The 22,612-nt window shown below is 40.3% G+C and overlaps 2 protein-coding genes across 2 annotated transcripts in view; one reads left to right on the top strand and one right to left on the bottom strand.

Moving 5' to 3' along the window:
* Window positions 1-1,467, top strand: part of GALK2 (galactokinase 2) — a 260,803-nt gene extending 259,336 nt beyond the window's left edge. Inside the window, exon 10 of the mRNA XM_044279616.1 lies at window positions 1,043-1,467. Coding sequence (XP_044135551.1) covers window positions 1,043-1,262 — 220 coding nt within the window. The 3' untranslated portion in view covers window positions 1,263-1,467. The remainder of the gene's footprint in view (window positions 1-1,042) is intronic.
* FAM227B (family with sequence similarity 227 member B) overlaps window positions 1,453-22,612 on the bottom strand; it is a 529,618-nt gene continuing 508,458 nt past the window's right edge. The window contains exon 16 of the mRNA XM_044279615.1: window positions 1,453-1,648. Within this exon, the coding sequence (XP_044135550.1) occupies window positions 1,532-1,648 (117 nt within the window). The 3' untranslated portion in view covers window positions 1,453-1,531. The remainder of the gene's footprint in view (window positions 1,649-22,612) is intronic.

Raw genomic sequence — 22,612 nt, 5'->3', positions numbered from 1 at the left:
TTCATGACTATGAAAATTGTAGATTCACACTGAAGGCATCAAAACTATGAATTAACACATGTGGAATTATATACATAACAAAAAAGTGTGAAACAACTGAAAATATGTCATATTCTAGGTTCTTCAAAGTAGCCACCTTTTGCTTTGATTACTGCTTTGCACACTCTTGGCATTCTCTTGATGAGCTTCAAGAGGTAGTCACCTGAAATGGTTTTAACTTCATAGGTGTGCCCTGTCAGGTTTAATAAGTGGGATTTCTTGCCTTATAAATGGGGTTGGGGCCATCAGTTGCGTTGTGGAGAAGTCCGGTGGATACACAGCTGATGCGTTTAGTTGGACCATCATTTATTTTTCAACAGGACAATGACCCCAAACACACCTCCAGGCTGTGTAAGGGCTATTTGACCATGAAGGAGAGTGATGGGGTGCTGCGCCAGATGACCTGGCCTCCACAGTCACCAGACCTGAACCCAATCGAGATGGTTCGGGGTGAGCTGGACCGCAGTGTGAAGGCAAAAGGGCCAAAAAGTGCTAAGCATCTCTGGAAACTCCTTCAGGACTTTTGGAAGACCATTTCAGGTGACTACCTCTTGAAGCTCATCAAGAGAATGCCAAGAGTGTACAAAGCAGTAATCAAAGCAATAGGTGGCTACTTTGAAGAACTTAGAATATGACATATTTTCAGTTGTTTCACACTTTTTTGTTATGTATATAATTCTACATGTGTTAATTCATAGTTTTGATGCCTTCAGTGTGAATCTACAATTTTCATAGTCATGAAAATAAAGAAAACTCTTTGAATGAGAAGGTGTGTCCAAACTTTTGGTCTGTACTGTATATATAGATTCACTTGTTTTTGAAAGAATGGTTAATACTCACCAATTTTAAAGCAAGTAATGTCATAATCAGGTAATATGTTTATGGATCTTCGTATGTGAGCAACTTTTCCCTACGTATTAGAAAACTTCCTCATACATATGCAACTTTGAAACACTCCTTTTTTCTCAAACAAAAAATCTAAACGAACATTATTTGCTTTTAGGAAATCTGGTGCTATTGGATCTCGTCTGACAGGAGCTGGATGGGGAGGTTGCACTGTTTCGATGGTTCCTGTTGACAAGCTGAATGTGTTTCTAACCAACTTACAAGATATGTATTACAAAACAGATAGCCGTCGATCAGCACTTCAGAAACAAAGCCTGTTTGCCACAAAGCCTGGAAGTGGAGCTATGGTAATTTTGGAGAAAAAATTAATAATCTGAAGTAGGTTTCAGAGGTTTCTGTAGTGAAATACATTCACTTGGGTGACATAATGCCTCAATATTCATAAATGATGTCTTTTAATATTTAAAGGCCTAGTATCCACTGGTAACCTGCAAGCTGAAGAATACTATAGATACATAATTAATAACATTTTTTAAACCTCATTGTAATAAAACTGGAAATAAAGGATTACTTTCAAAATCATCTTTTATTGTTTAAAAATACAACAATAAATGACATAATGGAAGTTGGCTTCAACATAAAGACTTTAGTAATGTTTTAATGTCTGTTCAGTGGTGGGTTCACATTCATTGTCAGCATCAAGAACATCTTGTATGGTCAAATCCTTTTTCCTGAACAGTTTACTGGAAAATGGCATCTTTTGCTAAAGCAGGAGAAAGAAGAAAAAAAATGATGAACTAAACTGACAAATAATGGAATGGGTACAGCCACAAAATATAATACATATGATCTTGCCAGTTTCATCTTTAGAAAAAATGTCTATATGTATATGAATAGCACATCAGGGATGAATTTTCTGTAGTTACAAGCAACACAGAAGATATTTCACAAAAAAGATGATGCACTCAGGTGGAGTACTGATAGACATAGTTGCTGACCAATCATAAGAAGTAGTGCTGAGAACGAACAGATCAGGGGAACATTTTAGGTAAGCAGCTGTCACTTTGTTTCCCTTTATCACAGATATATACCTTATGATTGGGCACAGGTTCTAGTATCATGATGGATATACTGTATCTTATGCTGGAGCATCTGCAGAACAGCTGATCAGTGGAGGTGCAGGGTGTCAAATCCCTGCTAATTAGATATTGATGGCCTATCTTGAGGATAGGTCATAAGTTTGGAAGTACTGGAAAACCCCTTTAAGTGACATTCAGGTCAGGTCAAGCTGGGCTTAGGTCAATACTACCATCTGCTACCAAAAACTGAGCCAGCTACACTATTGTAGTAGTATCCTCCATATAATGAAGCTCCATCCACCTCTGAAGAAGTAACATTGTTTAGCTCCAGAGTCAAACGTGACCTAAAGGTAAGCTGCAGAAATGTCATCTGAGCTCTTACAATGTATATCTCCCTCATGATGCAGTAAAATTATTCATTTACATTTGGATGTTAAAGTGTAACTATGTTAAAAAAAACTTTTGACACAGTATGTCATAGTGACAGATCAAAGGTTTCAATAGGTGGAGTGCTGAAGACGGACTAGAGATTGTCTCTTATCATAGACCTGCATTTTACACTGCTCTATGATCTCCCCTGCGCTGTCAGAAGATGCACCTAATTTATGACTAGGCACACACCTTGATATAAATTAGGCACATCTCTGGCAGTCACATACGCCAGACCTTAGCTGGCATCGGTTTTAGTCTTCTTTTACGCCAGAAAACTGGCTTAAAAAAAAAAAATGGGCTGAGCCCTCTGGCCCCACCCCCTCCTTGTACCTCTTTTTCAGAAGAGTGGAGGAGAAAAATGTTGCAAATGTAGTCTTTGCAACTTTTATTCCGCCCAAAAACTGGCATGGCAGGACTGATACATTTCTACCTATAGACTTTCTATTGAGCCCATCTTCACCAGCAAGGAAAGACAACGCACTGCCTGAGTCAAACTTATCGTTTCACTATGACATTTATTATTATTGTTTATTTTAAAGCGCCATTAATTCCATGGCGCTGTATATCCAGCTGGGGTTACACAGAAATAAAAAAACACAGTAAACAAGAAACTATTAACAGACTGGTACAGAGGGGTAGCGGACTCTGCCCGCAAGAGCTTACAATTAGGGATGAGCGAATCAACTTTGGATGAAACATCTGAAGTCGATTCGCATAAAACCTTGTTCCAATACTGTACGGAGCAGGAGCTCCGTACAGTATTAGAATGTATTGGCTCAGATGAGCCGAAGTTATTGCTTCGCGAAGACTCGCAAGACTTCGGGTAATAACATCATAAATTAATTTGTACTTAAAAAACCCATTTTCTGAACTCTGGTTCGGTTCCAAGGTACAGCTCTTGTGGCTGTGTGGTGGCAGCATGCTCATTGCAGATGGTAGGCTTTCCTGAAAAGGTGGGTTTTCAGGTTACTCTTGAAGCTTTTGATGTTGGGGGAGAGCCTGATGTGTTGGGTAGTGAGTTCCAAAATAGGGGAGAGGCACGTGAGAACCAAATGAAAGGAGAACTGAGGAGGAGGTCCTGTGATGATCTGACATTACGTGTGGGGATGTATCGAGAAAGCAGGGCAGAGATGTATGTAGTGGTAAGTAGTTTAAACTGAATTCCCTGGGCAATGGGGAGCCAGTAAAGAGATTGGCAGAGGAGAAACGAGGGGAGAGGTGGATTAACCTGGCAGCAGAGTTGAGAATAGAAAAGAATCCAGGCGGGAGATGACGAGAGCATGCACTAGTATTTTAGTTGACTCAGGGGTGAGGAAGGTGCGAATATGAGAGATGTTCTTTAGTTGGAAACTGCTGGTGGAAGTGAGGGTTTGTATATATGGCAGGGCAGGTCAGAATCCAGTGTTACCCCAAGGCAGTGGGTCTGCGAGACTGGAGAGAGTGTTGTGCTATTAACTGAGATGGACAGGTCAGGTAGGGGGGCTGAGTGACAGGGGAGAAAGACAATTAATTCAGTTTTCTCCATGTTGAGTTTTAGGAAGTGGGAGGAGAAGAATAAAGATATTGCTGACAGATACCCTGGGATTCTGGATAGGAGGGAAGAAACATCTGGGCCGGAGAGGTAGATTTGAGTGTCGTCAACATAGAGGTGGTATTGGAAGCCATGGGACTCTATGAGCTGTCCCAGGCCGAATGTATAAGTGGAAAAAAGTAGGGGACCCAGGACAGAGCCTTGAGGGACATCAACAGAGAGGGGGCGTGATGAGGAGGTACTGTAGGAATGGGAAATGCTGAAGGTTCTGTTGCTGAGGTACAAGGAGATCCAGGAGAGGGCTTTGACACCAAGGGAAGAGAGGATTTGTAGGAGGAGAGAGTGGTAAACAGTGTCAAAGGCAGAGGAAATGTCAAGAAGGAGGAGCACAGAGTAGTGACATTTAGCTTTGGCAGCTAGCAGATCGTTGGCAACTTTGGTTAGGGCAGTTTCAGTGCAGTGATTTGGTCTGAAGCCGAATTGCATCTGATCAAAAAGTGAGTGAGGTGAGAGGAAAATTCAAGATGGACATGCTGTTCTAGGAGTTTAGATGCAAATGGGAGCAGTGAAATAGGATGATAGCTGGATAAAGAGGATGGATCCAGGGGAGTATGGGTGTGGCGGTTGCATATGTAAAAGAGGCAGGGAAGATGTCAGTGGTTAGCGATAGGTTGAAAAGGGTGGGTTAGGGCAGGGATAACTTAAGTGGTGAGGTTAGGGATGAGGTGGGATGGGATTGGGTCAAGGCACAGGTGGTGAGGTGTGATTTGGAGACAAAAAAAATTGTTAATAAACTGGAGGGCACTCAGTTATCTGGTGTTGCATAGAAGTACACAAATAGTTGTTAATATATCATCATTTATTATCAAAAAATAAAATGAAATAAAATGATCAACCAAAATATAAAATATCCTGGATCCCCAAAATATTTATAATTTACACTCTCATGCTCAATCTGTGGTGGCTGCTATCTAGATTTTCCATGGAACTGTAAATCAATACATGCTGTATATCTATGATATATGATGTACATCCTTATCCATTCAGAATGCATTGGGGCTAAACTGATCCGTTTGGGGCCGCTTGTGAGAGCCTTGAAACGGATCTCACAGGCGGACCCAGAAATGGCAGTGTGAAAGTAGCCTTAAATACGCATCATATTGCTAAAGTAACTTGTCATCAAGGGATATGAGTCTCTCATATATTTTCAGTCGCAACTCAATGTCCAATATAGTTCATATATAATAATTAATCGCCAAAATAATGTAAGTCTCTCATAAGATGATCCTATATTTGCAGTTTGGCTCATATACTTTCTTTAATTGAGAGCCTCCGATATTGCGTATATTATTGAATATAAAAATGATAGCTTAATATCCCTTATAATTTGCTCCTTGTACGCAAGATCTAGAGGTGGTTAAGTAGAAAGACAGTATATAAGTATATGATATAACACAAAGGTAGGTTAGGACCAGAGCGGTATATACTTTTTTCTGCAGCTAGATGGTATACTTATGTTGGTAGCTGATGTTTATAAAACATATAGGTCTAATGTTCATTGGTTGTATACTTGTATCAATGTAACAGATACTTTACCGCTCCTTCTTGTAGCGTGATATTGCCATACCCGAAAGCAGCTGAGTTTCAATGGCTGCTGGCTGTAACTTGATTGTTAATGCAGCGTCCCACGTGATCGGGAGCCGCTGCTTTGATCTCACCGCGGAAAAAACAGCCGACATACTTCGTAATGTTGATCACTGTGCCGCAGGGAGCCGGCAAATGGATTGGTGTAGATCACTCATTAGCTGGATTGTCAGCATAGATGAATGGCTGATCTTCAAGCTGACCGCAGTCAATATCTTATCCCCCCCTCTTTATATTGTCACCAGACGCGTTTCAAAGAAGCTATCTCCTTCCTCAGTGGTGAATTGTCAGTTATTTCACTGCTTTTAAAGGCTGGTTTCTCAGTGAGGGGGCAGTGATACTAATATTGTGAATTTACCCTAAAAACTTGACTTGACTGGATATCTCCAATAGAAATAATTAATACATCTATGCATTGTATAGTAAACACAGCCCCCTGGATCTCATAGGCAGGAAGCTGTATGTGTTATACACACTGTATTACACTTACAGCCAATGCATTCCAATACAAAAATATTGGAATGCATTGTAAAGGGGATCAGACCCCCAAAAGTTGAAGTCCCAAAAGTTGACAAAATAAAGTTTTCCCCCAAAAAATTAAAAGTCCCCCCCCCCTTTAAAAATAGGGAAAAAAAGAAAAGTTGACATATTTGGTATCGCCGCGTCCGTATCAACCGGCTCTATAAACAAATGAAATGACCTAACCCCTCAGATGAACACCGTTAAAAAAATAAAATAAAAACTGTGCTAAATAAACAATTTTTTTTGTCACCTTACATCACTAAAAGTACTACACCAAGCGATCAAAAAGACATATTCCCGCCAAAATAGTACCAATCTAACCGTCACCTCATCCCACAAAAAATGAGCCCCTACCTGAGACAATCGCCCATAAAATAAATAAACTATGGCTCATAATATGGAGACACTAAAACATCAGTTTTTTGGGGGGTTTAAAAATGCTGTTATTGTGTAAAACTTAAGCAAATAAAAAAATATACATATTAGGTATTGCTGCATCCGTAAGAACCTTCTCTATAAAAATATCACATGACCTAACCCCTCAGGTAAATACCGGTAAAAAATAAAAATAAAAACTGTGTTAAAAAAGCCATTTCTTGTCAGCTTACATCACAAAAAGTGTAATAGCAAGCAATCAAAAAGTCATACGCACCCCAAAATAGTACCAATCAAACTGTCATCTCATCCCCCAAAAAATTTGCCCCTACACAAGACAGTCGTCCAAAAAATAAATAAAACTACGGCTTTCAGAGTGTGGAGACACTATAAAATCCTTTTTTAAGTAGTCGTATTTGGTATTGTTGCATCCGTAACAACCTGATCTATAAAACTACCACATGATCTAACCTGTCAGATGAATTGTTGTAAATAACAAAAAATAAAAACGGTGCCAAAACAGCTATTTCTTGTTACCTTGCCTCACAAAAAGTGTAATATAGAGCAACCAAAAATCATATGTACCCTAATATAGTACCAACAAAACTGACACCTTATCCCGTAGTTTCCAAAATGGGGTAACTTTTTTGGAGTTTCTACTCTAGGGGGGCTTCAAATGGGACATGGTGTCAAAAAACCAGTCCAGCAAAATCTGCCTTCCAAAAACCGTATAGCGTTCCTTTCCTTCTGCGCAATACCGTGTGCCCGTACAGCAGTTTACGACCACATAGGGGGTGTTTCTGTAAACTAAAGAATAAGGACCTTAAATATTGAGTTTTGTTTGGCTGTTAACGCTTGTTTTTTAACTGAAAAAAATTGATTAAAATGGAAAATCAGCCCAAAAAGTGAAATTCAGAAATTTTATCTCTATTTTCCATCAATTCTTGTGGAACACCTAAAGGGTTAAAGTTAGTAAAATCAGTTTTGTATACCTTGAGGGGTGTAGTTTCTAAAATGGGCTCACTTTTTTTGAGTTTCTACTCTAGGGCTGCATCAGGGGGTCTTCAAATGTGACATGGCAGCTTAAAATTATCCTAGTGAAATCTGCTTCCCAAAAACCATATGGCGTTCCTTTCCTTTTGAGCAATACTGTGTGCCTGTACAGCAGTTTACGACCACATATGGGGTGTTTCTGTAAAGTACAGAATCAGGGCCATAAATATTGAGTTTTGTTTGGCTGTTAACACTTGATTTGTAACTGGAAAAATTGATTCAAATGGAAAATCTGCCAAAAAAGTTAAATTTTTCCTCATGGTAAATTCCTTGATAAACTTTCTATTGAACGCGTACTCCAGTCTGAACAGATGAGCACTTCTGGAGCTTCATTTTAGCAATTTTAGAGGTCTCAGCAAAAACCCACTGAGAACAACTACTAAGGCTACTTTCACACCAGCGTTTTTGCTGGAGCCGTCATGGATCAGCAAAAACGCTTCCATCGTAATAATACAACCGTCTGCATCCGTTATGAAGGGATCTGGTTCTATTATCTTTAAAATAGCAATGACCGATCCATCATGAACACCATTGAAAGTCAATGGGGGATGGATCGGTTTTCTATTGTGTCTGAGATCCTTCTTGCTCCGTACCAGATCACAGACAGAAAAATGCGGCTTGCAGAGTTATCCTGTCTGCAATGGTGACACAACCCAAAGGAACGGAATGCATTCTGGTGCATTCAGTTTCGTTCAGAAACTAAAGCGGTTTCCCCCGCTATTGAGATCCTATGACGGACATCAATAGAGGAAAGGGAAAGTGCAGATGTGGAAATAACCTAACCTGTCACTGTGTTAAACAATATGTTACAATACATCATATTTGCATTTCGCTGACAGGTGAATTCACTATCATGGATCTGCTTTTCAATCTCTATTGTCTTATACGTTGTCAATATGGCTGATTAAAGTAACCCCTTAAACCACCACAATGTACCTGCATGGCAGCGGCACGATGGTTAAAGGGTTAACAGAGGGATGGAGCTCCCTCCCCCATCGGGTCGCTGCACTGCTGTGGCAGTGTCCTGATGGTTACCGTGGCAACAGGAGGCCTTCACAGGTGTCCGGCTTGCTATGGTATATCTCAGCCTGACAGGTTCCTGCCAAAAGCAGCAGCCTGATCAGGCTTAGTGTAAATGAAAATACACTGCATTACACTATACAATGTACTGAAAAGCTATCACACCCGCTGGATCTTCAAGAACCAAGTGGGTCGGGGTCCAAAAAAAGTAAAAAAATAAATAAAAATGATTTATTCTTATAGCCACACATTTATAATTGATTAAAAAAAATTAAATACACTACACGTTTGATATTGCCGCATCTGTAACTACCTGATCTATAAAAAGAAAGATCATGTTACTTTTACCGCACGGTGAACACCATTGAGACATGAGACAATCACCCCCCCATAAAAAAAAAATATGGCTTTCAGAAAATGGAGATACAAAAACATGATTATTTTTTTTCAAAAATGCTTTAATTGTGTAAGGCCAAAATAAATAAATAAAAATAGACATATTAAGTATCGCCTAAGGTGAATGGAGTAAAAAAATTAAAAAACAATTGCCAAAAAGCCATCTTTTGTCACCTTACAGCAAAAAAGGCGTAATGCCAAGTGATCAAAAAGTCCAATATAGACCAAAATAGTACCAATCCATCAACTAATTTTGAAAAAATGAGGCCCTATATGAGACAATTCCCCAAAAATAAAAAAAATATGGCTTTCAGAAAATGGAGACACAAAAACATGATTTATTTTTAAAAAAAAATGCTTTTATTGTGTAAAACCAAAATCAAATAAAAAAGTTAACATTCCAAAAATTTGATTGGACAGCAAGTGTCTAAAAGCATGGGTATCCAGTTATCAGATTGCTTCATGCTAACAATATGCCTGTCAATATGTAAGCAGGCAAGCATACAGCGTGATAGTGAGCCAAAAGACCAAATTCTTTCCCGCTTTGTCCCCCACTGCAATGATTTTTTATTTAAATTTTTTTTAATAGTCTTTATTATTTTTACAAAAATTCTTACTAAATCTTCAACAATCATTTGATTTTGTTTTACATTCTAAACAGTATATCTACAGTTTACATATTTCTCTCCCCCCCCCCCCCCATTACCCGCTGGCTGCTCCCCCCCCCCTGGAAAGGGGGGGGGAATTCCCTTTCCTTTCTCCTTCTCTCTCTCCCACCCCCAGGCCTCCACTCTTCGTAACTGCCGTCCCCAGGAGCAGCAACTATTTTAACCATTCTTAATAGTTACCAAGTGAAATTCCTCTCTGGCGAGCGAGACTCTAGTGAGGTTCTCCCATTCCTTGACCGTGGGGGCAACACTACCTCCCCAATGTCCAATAATACAATTCCTAGCCTGAAATAAGAGTTTAGATGCTATGTCTCGATGTTTAGGGGTATCTATTTTATCCATCACCCCCAAAATACATGTTTCAAAATGCCTAGGAACTTTAAACAAATTATATTTCTCTATTCTTTCATTTACCTTTTCCCAAAACTCTTGAATCTTTATGCATGTCCAAAGTATATGCACATCGTCCACTCCTACCTCCCCGCATTTTTGACAGCTAAATTGTTTGGATTAATAGCATTTCATTAAAACCATAGGAGAGTAGTATAAACAATATAATATATTAAATTGAGTAATTCTATGGGAGAAATTATTTGAAACCCTGTTTTTTGCCTGTATAGCCAATTCCCAGAACTCTTCCCGTTGGGAATTTAAAACATCTTGCCATTTATGCACTAGGCTATTAACTGCTCTTTTCTTAGCCTTTTGATGTAACAAACATTCATATATTTTAGAAACCAATTTCCCCCCTGCTGTTAGTTTGGAGATATTGGCTAAAGGTCGTGGAAGGGTAGCAATTTGTGTTCCTTTTCCTAACATTGCTTGCAGAGCTTGTTTCAGTTGTAAATAGAAAAGCCTCAAATCTTTGTTGCCCATTCCATACTCCTTTTTAAGATCTTCATATGGAATTATATCCCCCTCTTTCCATACCTGGTCCAATTTGAAAATTCCATATTTCCACCAAATTTTCTGTTCGATTGACTTTAATTCTATATGGTGAGTATTATCCCACAATAAGGTGTCAGCATGAAATCCATTCTGGGGCCACAGTTCTCTTGCTTCCTTCCAAGCTTTAGCCAACAGCTCAAATAACGGTATTTTACTGGATTGCTGTTGTACCAAAATGCTAGCTTCGACTAATTGGAAAATACTACAGTTATCCAACCTTTTATTAATCCCTGTTATCATGGTCTTATATCTTTGCAAATTGCTCCATGTTATCATGTTTTTAATGTGGCCAGAGATAAAATAGAGTTCCAAATCCGGAGCTGATAATCCACCCTCCCTCTCGTGGATGCACAATATTTGTGCTCTTATCCTCAGTTTTTTACCTTGCCATATCAAATCCGTTAAAAGACTAGCTATTATTTTAAAAATTCTTTTGGGGATTATTACCGGTGCATTCCACAAAATATAGTTCAGGGAGGGTAATAGACACATTTTCAACAATGAAATATGACCTGCCATCGAGACATATAGTCTTTTCCATGCATCTATTTTCTTACTAATTTCCTGTATTTTGGGGACCACATTCAACTGAACGTAATCCTTGGGTTTTGGAGTTATTTGAATTCCTAGATATTTAACGGGTTTGTTAATACTCTTAATTTCCATTGATCCCGGTATTAAATCGTTCCTAAGATCAATCGGGACACAGGCCGATTTAGACCAGTTTATATTAAGTCCAGCATATTTACTATAATAGTCAAATACCTGGAAAATCTTAGTAAGTGATCCATGGGATCCCACAAACAACATAATGTTGTCTGCATATAGAGCAATTTTTTCTTCATGGTCACCGAACCTGAATCCCACAATTTCTTTATCTTGCCTAATCATATCAGCTAACGGCTCCATGGCTATGGCAAATAGCAGAGGGGTCAACCCTGTCTAACCCCTCTGCCAATGTGTATGTTATCGGAATATTCTCCATTCAATATCACCCTTGCAGAAATTTCAGTATATCCCCACTGCAATGATTAATCGTCATGGCCTCCAGCTCCACCATAAACTCCGACTCCTCCTCCAGTAGGACTTTGACCATGTGGGTTCCCAACAACTACACAAAGGAAAGAGACAGAATCTGTTCCTCTTCCGCTTTTCCTTGTTGCATCAGCATGAGAGTCTGCTCTCAGGGGGGTGACATTGTTCATGCTGCAGTTGTGTTAACTGACAAATCTGGTGGCCTCTTCAAAGGGCCTGAGTGCATGACACATACACATGAAAGGCTGCCACTGCCTAACCTCAAAATAATGCATGCTCCCTGCTGAGGTGGTCTGGTGCACTGGTTTACACTGCTCATACAGATGCTCTAGCATATGCAAGGTGGAATTCCAGTGACTGGGATCAAATGGTGCAATGCCAAACCGCTCTGTCGCTGCAAGTTCAAGAGGATTTCCTTGCCACGTATGAATGGCTGAAATGCGAGGACAGTCCCCTGGACATGGCCAGAACCCTCTGCCAGCCACTGTACTTTAAAAAAAAAATGTTGCAAAGCTAAATTGATCACATGGGCCATGCCAGGGGCATGTGTTATTTCCCCCAAAGGCAGCACGGCTACAAGGTTTTTGCCATTGTCACTGACCACCTTGCACAGTTGGAGTTGGCAGGGAGACTGACAGCAGTATGTTTGCTAATTGATACACTTTATCAACTGATCGACTGTGTGGCTACCAATGCCCAGGACAATCGGCTATAACATGGCATGGCAGTGCTTCACTTTACACATATGATAGGAGAGGGAGCGACCATCTGCCTTGCTTCTGTTGGGGACAAGAGGATGTCTAAGGAGGAGAATGTAGAGGACGCAAATAAGTGCCTGGTGTGGGAACCAGACTGACAGTGTAGAAGTGTGAATAGGACTTGGCCTTGTTGCTGCAGTGCTGCCTCGCCACTACTGAAACAAAACAGTGATCCAGTGGACCATGAAAGATATGTACTGTGTCTTCCTGTAAGGGTCTTTCCACACATCCTCAATTCTGTTCCGCATTTTGCGGAACGGAATTGCAGACCCAATCATTTCTATGGGGCTGCATGATGTGCTGCCCGGATCCGGAATTGTGGATCCGCACTTCCGGGTCTGCAATTCCATTCCCGAAAAAAAATAGAACATGTCCTATTCTTGTTCGCAATTGCGGCAAGAATAGGCATTTTCTATTAAGTGCCGGCGATGTGCGGTCCACAAACCTAGGAATTTTAGTGAACAGCAAACTAAGCTGTAAAAACCAGTGTCAGGCGGCTGCTGCCAAGGCCAATAAGATAATGGGTTGCATCAAAAAGGGGCATAGATGCCCGTGATGAGAACATAGTCCTACCACTGTACAAATCACTAGTCAGACCACACATGGAGTACTGTATACAGTTCTGGGCTCCTGTGAATAAGGCAGACATAGCAGAGCTGGAGAGGGTTCAGAGGAGGGCAACTAAAGTAATAACTGGAATGGGGGGACTACAGTACCCTGAAAGATTATCAAAATTAGGGAATTATTCACTTTAGAAAAAAGACAACTCAGGGGAGATCTAATAACTATGTATAAATATATCAGGGGTCAGTATAGAGATCTCTCCCATCATCTATTTATCCCCAGGACTGTGACTGTGACAAAGGGACATGCTCTGCGTCTGGAAGAAAGAAGGTTTGTACACAAATATATAAGAGGATTCTTTACGGTAAGAGCAGTGAGACTATGGAACTCACTGCCTAAGGAGGTGGTGACGATGAGTTCACTAAAAGAGTTCAAGAAGGACCTGGATGTATTTCTGGAGCGTAATAATATTACAGGCTATAGCTACTAGAGAGGGGTTGTTGATCCAGGGAGTTATTCTGATTGCCTGGCTGGAGTCGGGAAGGAATTTTTTTCCCCTTAAGTGGGGAAAATTGTCTTCTACTTTACAGGTTTGTTTTTTTTTTTGCCTTCCTCTGGATCAACCTGTAGGATAACAAGCCGAACTGGATGGACAAATGTTTTTTTTTTTGCCTTATATACTATGTTACTATGTTATATACTATGAAGTATAATGTGTCACGAGAAAAACACTTTCAGGATCGCTTGGATAAGTAAAAGCATTCCAAAGTTATTACCACATAAAATGATACGTCAGATTTGCAAAAATCCTCCTGATTATTAAGATGAAAACTGTCTCTGTCTTGGAGAGGTTAAGAATATCTCTGCACTTTGCTCCATTCAGTTTTCACTTAACACTGACCTGTCTCTCTGTCCCAGCCACTGAAAAACACCACTACAGCATGATGCTTCCACCCCCATCCTTCACTGTACTGTACTGGGCAGGTGATGAGCAGTGCCTGGTTTTCCACAGGCATGAAGCTTAGAATTGAAGCCAGTTAAATTCTCGTTCCATCAGACCAGAGAATCTTGTTTCTGACAGAGAGTCCTCTATGTGTTTTTTTTAGCCAACTCCAGAGGGGCTTTAAACGGAGTAGATACTTCATTCTTGCCACTCTGACATAAAGTCCATATTGGAGTGCTGTAGTGATGGTTGACCTTCTAGCTCAGCTAGAGTGACCATTGGGTTGTTGGTCACCTCTCTTACCAAGACCCTTTTCCCCCAAATACTTAGTTTGGGAGATGGGGCAGCTCTAGGAAGGGTCCTGGTTGTTCCAATATTCCTCCATTCCAGAAATGTATTTGTACCTCTCTCCATATCTGTACAGTCGTGGCCAAAAGTTTTGAGAATTACATAAATATTGGAAATTGGAAAAGTTGCTGCTTAAGATTTTATAATAGCAATTTGCATATACTCCAGAAAGTTATAAAGAGTGATCAGATGAATTGCATAGTGCTTCTTTGCCATGAAAATTAACGTAATCCCCCAAAAAACCTTTCCACTGCATTTCATTGCTGTCACTAATTTAATCAGTTTCTATGAGGAGGTAAGTTCTAGACTTGACAGTGGAGAATCAATGGATGTCGTATATCTGGACTTCTCCAAAGCATTTGACACTGTACCACATAAAAGGTTAGTATATAAAATGAGAATGCTCGGACTGGGAGAAAACATCTGTATGTGGGTAAGTAACTGGCTCAGTGATAGAAAACAGAGGGTGGTTATTAACGGTACACACTCAGATTGGGTCACTGTCACTAGTGGGGTACCTCAGGGGCCAGTATTGGGCCCTATTCTCTTCAATATATTTATTAATGATCTTGTAGAAGGCTTGCATAGTAAAGTATCCATTTTCGCAGATGACACTAAACTGTGTAAAGTAATTTACACTGATGAAGACAGTATACTACTACAGGGGGATCTGGATAGATTGGAGGCTTGGGCAGATAAGTGGCAGATGAGGTTTAACACTGATAAATGTAAAGTTATGCACATGGGAAGGAAAAATGCAAGTCACCCGTACATACTAAATGGTAAAACACTTGGTAACACTGACATGGAAAAGGATCTAGGAATTTTAATAAACAGCAAACTAAGCTGCAAAAACCAGTGTCAGGCAGCTGCTGCCAAGGCCAATAAGATAATGGGTTGCATCAGAAGGGGCATAGATGCCGGTGATAAGAACATAGTCCTACCACTACAAATCGCTAGTCAGACAACACATGGAGTACTGTGTACAGTTCTGGGCTCCTGTAAACAAGGCAGACATAGCAGAGCTGGAGAAGGTTCAGAGGAGGGCAACTAAAGTAATAACTGGAATGGGGCAACTACAGTACCCTGAAAGATTATTAAAATTAGGGCTATTCACTTTAGAAAAAAGACGACTGAGGGGAGATCTAATAAATATGTATAAATATATCAGGGGTCAGTACAGAGATCTATCCCTTCAGCTATTTATCCCCAGGACTGTGACTGTGACGTGGGGACATCCTCTGCGTCTGGAGGCAAGAAGGTTTGTACACAAACATAGAAAAGGATTCTTTACGGTAAGAGCAGTGAGACTATGGAACTCTCTGCCTGAGGAGGTGGTGATGGTGAGTACAATAAAGGAATTCAAGAGGGGCCTGGATGTGTTTCTGGAGCGTAATAATATTACAGGCTATAGCTAGAGAGGGGTCGTTGATCCAGGGAGTTATTCCGATTGCCTGATTGGAGTCTGGAAGGAATTTTTTATTCCCCTAAAGTGGGGGAAAATTGGCTTCTACCTCACAGTTTTTTTTTTGCCTTCCTCTGGATCAACTTGCAGGATAACAGGCCGAACTGGACGGACAAATGTCTTTTTCCGGTCTTATGTACTATGTTATTAAAGGACCTGCTGAGATCATTTCAGTAATCGTCTTATTAACTCAGGTGAGAATGTTGATGAGCACAAGGCTGGAGATCATTATGTCAGGCTGATTGGGTTAAAATGGCAGACTTGACCTGTTAAAAGGAGGGTGATGCTTGAAATCATTGTTCTTCCATTGTTAACCATGGTGACCTGCAAAGAAACGCGTGCAGCCATCATTGTGTTGCATAAAAATGGCTTCACAGGCAAGGATATTGTGGCTACTAAGATGGCACCTCAATCAACAATTTATAGGATCATCAAGAACTTCAAGGAAAGAGGTTCAATTCTTGTTAAGAAGGCTTCAGGGCGTCCAAGAAAGTCCAGCAAGCGCCAGGATCGTCTCCTAAAGAGGATTCAGCTGCGGGATTGGAGTGCCACCAGTGCAGAGCTTGCTCAGGAATGGCAGCAGGCAGGTGTGAGCGCATCTGCCAGCACAGTAAGGTGAAGACTTTTGGAAGATGGCCTGGTGTCAAGAAGGGCAGCAAAGAAGCCACTTCTCTCCCAAAAAAAAACATCAGGGACAGATTGATCTTCTGCAGAAAATATGGTGAATGGACTGCTGAGGACTGGGGCAAAGTCATATTCTCCAATGAAGCCTCTTTCCGATTGTTTGGGCATCAGGAAAAAGGTTTGTCCGGAGAAGAAAAGGTGAGCGCTACCATCAGTCCTGTGTCATGCCAACAGTAAAGCATCCTGAGACCATTTATGTGTGGGGTTGCTTCTCATCCAAGGGAGTCGGCTCACTGACAATTTTGCCCAAAAACACAGCCATGAATAAAGATTGGTACCAAAACACCCTCCAACAGCAACTTCTTCCAACAATCCAACAGTTTGGTGAAGAACAATGCATTTTCCAGCACGATGGAGCACCGTGCCATAAGGCAAGAGTGATAACTAAGTGGCTCTGGGACAAAAAAGTTGACTTTTTTGGTCCATGGCCTGGAAACTACCCAGATCTTAATCCCATTGAGAACTTGTGGTCAAACAAAACCCCACTAATTCTGACATACTCCAAGAAGTGATTATGAAAGAATACGTTGTTATCAGTCAGGAATTGGCCCAGAAGTTGATTGAGAGCATGCCCAGTCGAATTGCAGAGGTCCTGAAAAAGAAGGGCCAACACTGCAAATACTGACTCTTTGCATAAATGTCATGCAATTGTCGAAAAAAGCCTTTGAAACGTATGAAGTGCGTGTAATTATATTTCACTACATCACAGAAACAACTGAAACAAAGATCTAAAAGCAGTTTAGCAGCAAACTTTGTGAAAACTAATATTTGTGTCATTCTCAAAACTTTTGGCCACGACTGTACATCCACATAATCCTGTATCTGAGCTCTACGAGCAATTCTTTCCTACTGATACTTGGTTTTTACTATGATATGCATTGTCAGCTGTGATACCTTAGATAGACAAGGGTGTGTCTCTCCAAATCACATCTAATCAACTGGGAAATAGGGGGTCCCTAGAGATAAATATCAAGTGTCAGAGAAAAGGGTTTGAAAATATACAGTCCGGTCCAGAAATATTGGGACATCAACACAATTCTAACATTTTTGGCTCTATACACCACCACAATGGATTTGAAATGAAATGAACAAGATGTGCTTTATCTGCAGACTGTCAGCTTTAATTTGAGGGTATTTACATCCAAATCAGGTGGGACCAAAAGTAATGAGACAATGACTTCTTAGCTGTTCCATGGCCAGGTGTGTTATTCCCTCATTATCCCAATTACAATGAGCAGATAAAAGGTCCAGAGTTCATTTTAAGTGTGCTATTTGCATTTGGAATCTGTTGCTGTCAACGCTCAAGATGAGATCCAAAGAGCTGTCACTATCAGTGAAGCAAGCCATCATTAGGCTGAAAAACCTAAACAAACCCATCAGAGAGATAGCAAAAACATTAGGCGTGGCCAAAACAACTGTTTAGAACATTCTTAAAAAGAAGGAATGCATCGGCGAGCTCAGTAACACCAAAAGACCCGAAAAAATATTATTGCTGTTATTGCAGCATAATGCATTTATTAATAATGCATGGTATGGTTTTTAGAAGTAGAAAATGGGAAAACTGCTCAGAGTTTGCAGTAAAATATATTGTTATTGATCCTGGAGGTGATGGCAATAAGCCTATACGACATTTATGAACTGTAGAAACTTGAGTTTTGTTTTTTCATAGACAAAATTAGGTTGTTGCTGCGTTTTGTGGATTTGGTTGCAGATTTTTTTTATTGGAACATAAACTTTTCACTATCTAGCAGCAGTATGAAACGCACATCTCTGAGTAACCAGTCCTTCCTAATTGACTAAACCCTATTGAGCTTTTGTGTGGCCACACAAAATATTGACACTTTGGGCACAATTTGGCTATTTTCACTTAGGGTTGTACTCGCTTTTGTTGCCAGCTGTTTAGACATTAATGGCTGTGTGTTGAGTTATTTTGAGGGCACACCAAATCTGTACTATACAGGTGAAACTCGAAAAATTTGAATATCGTGCAAAGTTCATTTATTTCAGTAATACAACTTAAAAGGTGAACCTAACATATGAGACAGGCTCATTACATGGAAAGCGAGATATTTCAAGCCTTTATTTGGTATAATTTGGATGATTATGGCTTACAACTTATGAAACCCCAAAGTCACAATTTTGAGGTACCCTTTGCTCAGGGGATATGGATTAATTAGCTGACTAGAGTCTGACACTTTGAGCCTAGAATATTGAACCTTTTCACAAAACTCTAATTTTAAGCTGCATTAATGCAATTCTTTTTAATTAGCATTACTGAAATAAATGGACTTTTTCACGATATTCAAATTTTTCGAGTTTCACCTGTATATGAGATGTGCATTATGCATGGGAAGGTTTTTGGTCAGAGAAAATCCTTCCTTTTGGCTATGATTAAAAGGCATCTGTCAGCTTATTTGTACCTATGAAACTGGCTGACCTGTATGTGCGCTTGGCAGGTGAAGGAATCTGTGTTGGTCCCACGTTCATATGTGCCCGCATTGCTGAGAAAAGTGTCTTAATATATGCAAATGAGCCTCTAGGAGCCACGGGGGTGTTGCCGTTACACCTAGAGGCTCAGCTCTGTCTGCAACTGTTGTGCCCTCTGCATCTTGATTGACTTTAGGAAAAGTGAGGGCCAGGCATGATGTTTTCACAGCCTGACCATGTAATCAAAGTGCAGAGGGTGTGGGAGTTGCAGAGAGAACGGAGTCTCCAGGATAAAGGGCAACACCTCGGTTGCTCCTAGAAGCTCATTTGCATATATCAAAGGATCATTTTTCTTAGCAATTTGGGCACATATAAACATGGGACCAACACAGATGCCTTCAATTTCATAGGTACAAATCTGCTGACAGATGCTATATATATAATTAGATGTAAAGTATTGATTAGCTGCTTCTTCCTAGACATTAGTAATTCAAACCATAGTTTTTTCTATCTGCTACATATATATACACTGTATGTGTAATGAGAAACCAAAAATTTTTATGCAAAAAATTATTAGCCTTTTAAGAGACTTCTGTAACGTTAACAAATGCGCTTCGAAAGTAACTGCCCTGTCCCATGTAGGCAGAAAAGGTGAACTTTTATCTGAAATGTATCATAGATCACATCTAATTACTTTTGTCAATGTACGGTGGCTCAGTGGTTGTGGGTGCCTTGCAGCTCTGCGGTCCTACGTTGGAATCCAACCAAAGACAAACATGTGTATGGATTTTGTATGTTCTCCCGGTCTTTGTGTGGGTTTCCTCCCACACCCCAAAGACATACCGATGTAGTAAAGTTAACATTCATGCTTTCTGAGATTTATTATCTAAATTAAGCAAACACCTTCAATTGCTTTTCAATGGCTTTTGTTTCAAGATAACACGATGATTTAAGAAATTTGAATTAAAAGTTTGAGTGCTAACCCTGCTCCATCTGTACTGATCATGAACTTGGATTGTGAGCCCCACTGAGGACAGCAAACAATGATAATGTGTGTAAAATAAATCTTAACAGCTAATGCGTTGCTTCAAGGGGTATTCCGGTTAGATTAAGTTATCCCCTATCCACAGGATAAGGGATAACTACTAGATCGGCAGGGATCCTACAGTTGCAGCCCCCTGAAATGAGCAATACATCCAGTAGCACATGCACGTGGCCGCCATTAATTTCTAGGGGAGTTCCGGATATATAGCGGAGTACAGCGCTCGGCTATCTCCAGAATCCCCATAGAAAGGAATGGAGGGGCCTGACCGCCAGCTCCGTTCATTTCACAGGGCTGCAGAGGTTTATGCAGAGGTTTATGAGGCCCCTGTTCTTGTGATCACTGGGGGTCCCAGGGGTAGGACCTCCACCAATCTGACAGTTATTCTGTGGATAGGGGATAACTTAATCTAACCCTTTTAAACAATGCATTAGCTATTAGATTTCTTTTACTCACTTATATAGCACTGACATATTCCGCAGCTCTTTATGCACATTATCATGTGGAGCTCACAATCCAAGTTCACTATCAGTATGTGTTTGGAGTGTGGGAAGAAACCGGAGTACCTGGGGGAAACCATGCAAACACGGGGAGAACATACAAACTCCATGCACATTTTGTCCTTGGTTGTATTTGAACCTAGGACCCCTGTGCCCCAAGTAACCACTGGGCCACCGTGCATTGACCAAAGTAATTAGATGTGATCTGTGATACGTGGGGGATAGAGGATAACTTCTAACTAACCGGAATACCCCTTTAATGCAAAAGTGAATCCTTTATCAAGGCAACCGTCTGGGGATAGTTATAGTAATTACTGTTGGGGTTTTGATTATCCAACTATATACCACATGGCTGCCAATCGTATAAACATATGACATCATATTAACATGACATTTTCATAAAGCATTGATGAAACTGGTACGATACAGTATATAAATCCTGGCATTCTAAGTATCTGATCAGTGAGAGTGAAAATACAAATATTTCTTTCTAGTATCTAGAATAGGAGCCATGGTAAATTTCTATTTAATGTACACATGAATTTAATTCTCTTATCTTAGCTAGGGGTGCTAATTTGCATATTCCAGGTCAGTTTGGTTATGATTTATTATACTTTGTGCACTTATACACTGAAGCATACTTCCTTTATGTTCCTTGTTTTACATTTTTCATGTTAATTGTTATTAGACTTGATAGACACACTATACACCAGACAGTATAATTTCCATAATCCAACACAATCACTGAAAACATGCTGTCATGCGGTGCTAGAGCCACCTAAGCAGAACACAATAAACATGTGTGGACCCAACAGATGCTCTTTGCCATTTAGTCCCATATGTGCGCACTTACATACTTCAAATGCTTTAATTCTATAGCATGTTTAGGCATTTTTCTCTCCTCCTTTGTAGAAATGTATTTATTTTGTAATTCTGACATATCTTTCGCCCACAGAGCATTCCTGTCATCAACATTACATGTCTGCTACACATAAAATGCATGGTTCGTTTGCATATCCTCAAGGCTGACCTGCTGGTCTTACAAAACCACTTTTTATTGTAAAAGTATTGTGAACGCAGACAAGACGTAGACAGTGTTGACAAGCAATATAAAGCTAAATCAACCATATAATTCATTCATCTAAAGGATTGCTTTTTAATTTAATTACCTCTCCAAGGTTACATTCAGAATTTTCTATATTTATGCATTCTTGTTGTCTTAACAATTGCACGCATCTCTTTAGTTCAAGTGGTCCATTACGGAGTAAGGGTCCTTATACACATGAATCTGGCATTCTTTCCCAGTGGAAAGATCCAGAATAACCTCAGGCAATTTTTTTCCACCTGCATTTTTTGTGGACTTTTTTCTGGAGTTTCTTGTACACAGTGTGGCTAACCACTAGTATTTTCTACATTGCATGTTTCCCCTATAGAAAAGGTGTTGGCACGATACCAGAAAAGAGCTGTGCTCTTGAAAAGAATCAAGAAAAACCATAGGACCACAAAAATGCTTTTCAACTTTTCCTAATTCTTCACTTCAATCTCCATGCTCCCCCTGAGCTTCATTGTTTATAACCCGAACTCCCGGTTTGTGGGTGTAGATGAGCTTCGGCCACACTTCCCATAATGCTGTGTACTACGAGATCAGTCAGAAATATAAATGCCTACTACACCCTTCACTGGGCCGAACACTCCACCCACTACACCTGCCATCACCCTCTTGCTGACTCCTCCTAATGTTTCTTCCCACGCAGCTTTGATAAGACAAGCAGTGCACTTCGCCTATCCTGCTTGTGGATTGAGAGCGTTGACCAGCCCATTCCAAGATCAGGTGCATCTGACATCACAGCCATACGGGGGGTATTCTGACAGAGGGGATAATGGGAGGCCTGTTCGTTAAGTCAAAGGAAATACAGACTCCACATAGGTCACAGTCATGTGGAGTGAGACAGAAAATGTAGTGCAAGTACATTAGTAGGTTGTAGAGCCTAATAGGGGAAGCACAGAGAAAAGGAAAAACATATACCCGGATAACCCCGTTAATAAATTTGCTGCTGTCTGTGTGCCAGGAGCTGAAGTAGATCTGTGGTGTAATATGTACCAGTTTTCTGATGCACTTGTTGGCTTCTGCCCGCAGCCACCCCCTCCCACACATTTATTTTTAGACAGCTATATGAAACACAAATCTTAATAGATGCGAACCATTTTTCCTACATGGGGAATCATTCTGTTCATTGGAAAGATCAAATTGTAACATAGTAACATAGTACATAAGGCCGAAAAAAGACATCTG

The sequence above is a fragment of the Bufo gargarizans genome, chromosome 2, assembly GCF_014858855.1.
Source record: "Bufo gargarizans isolate SCDJY-AF-19 chromosome 2, ASM1485885v1, whole genome shotgun sequence".
NCBI classification, from domain to species: Eukaryota; Metazoa; Chordata; class Amphibia; order Anura; family Bufonidae; genus Bufo; species Bufo gargarizans.
This window is presented reverse-complemented; position numbering and strand designations above follow the sequence as displayed.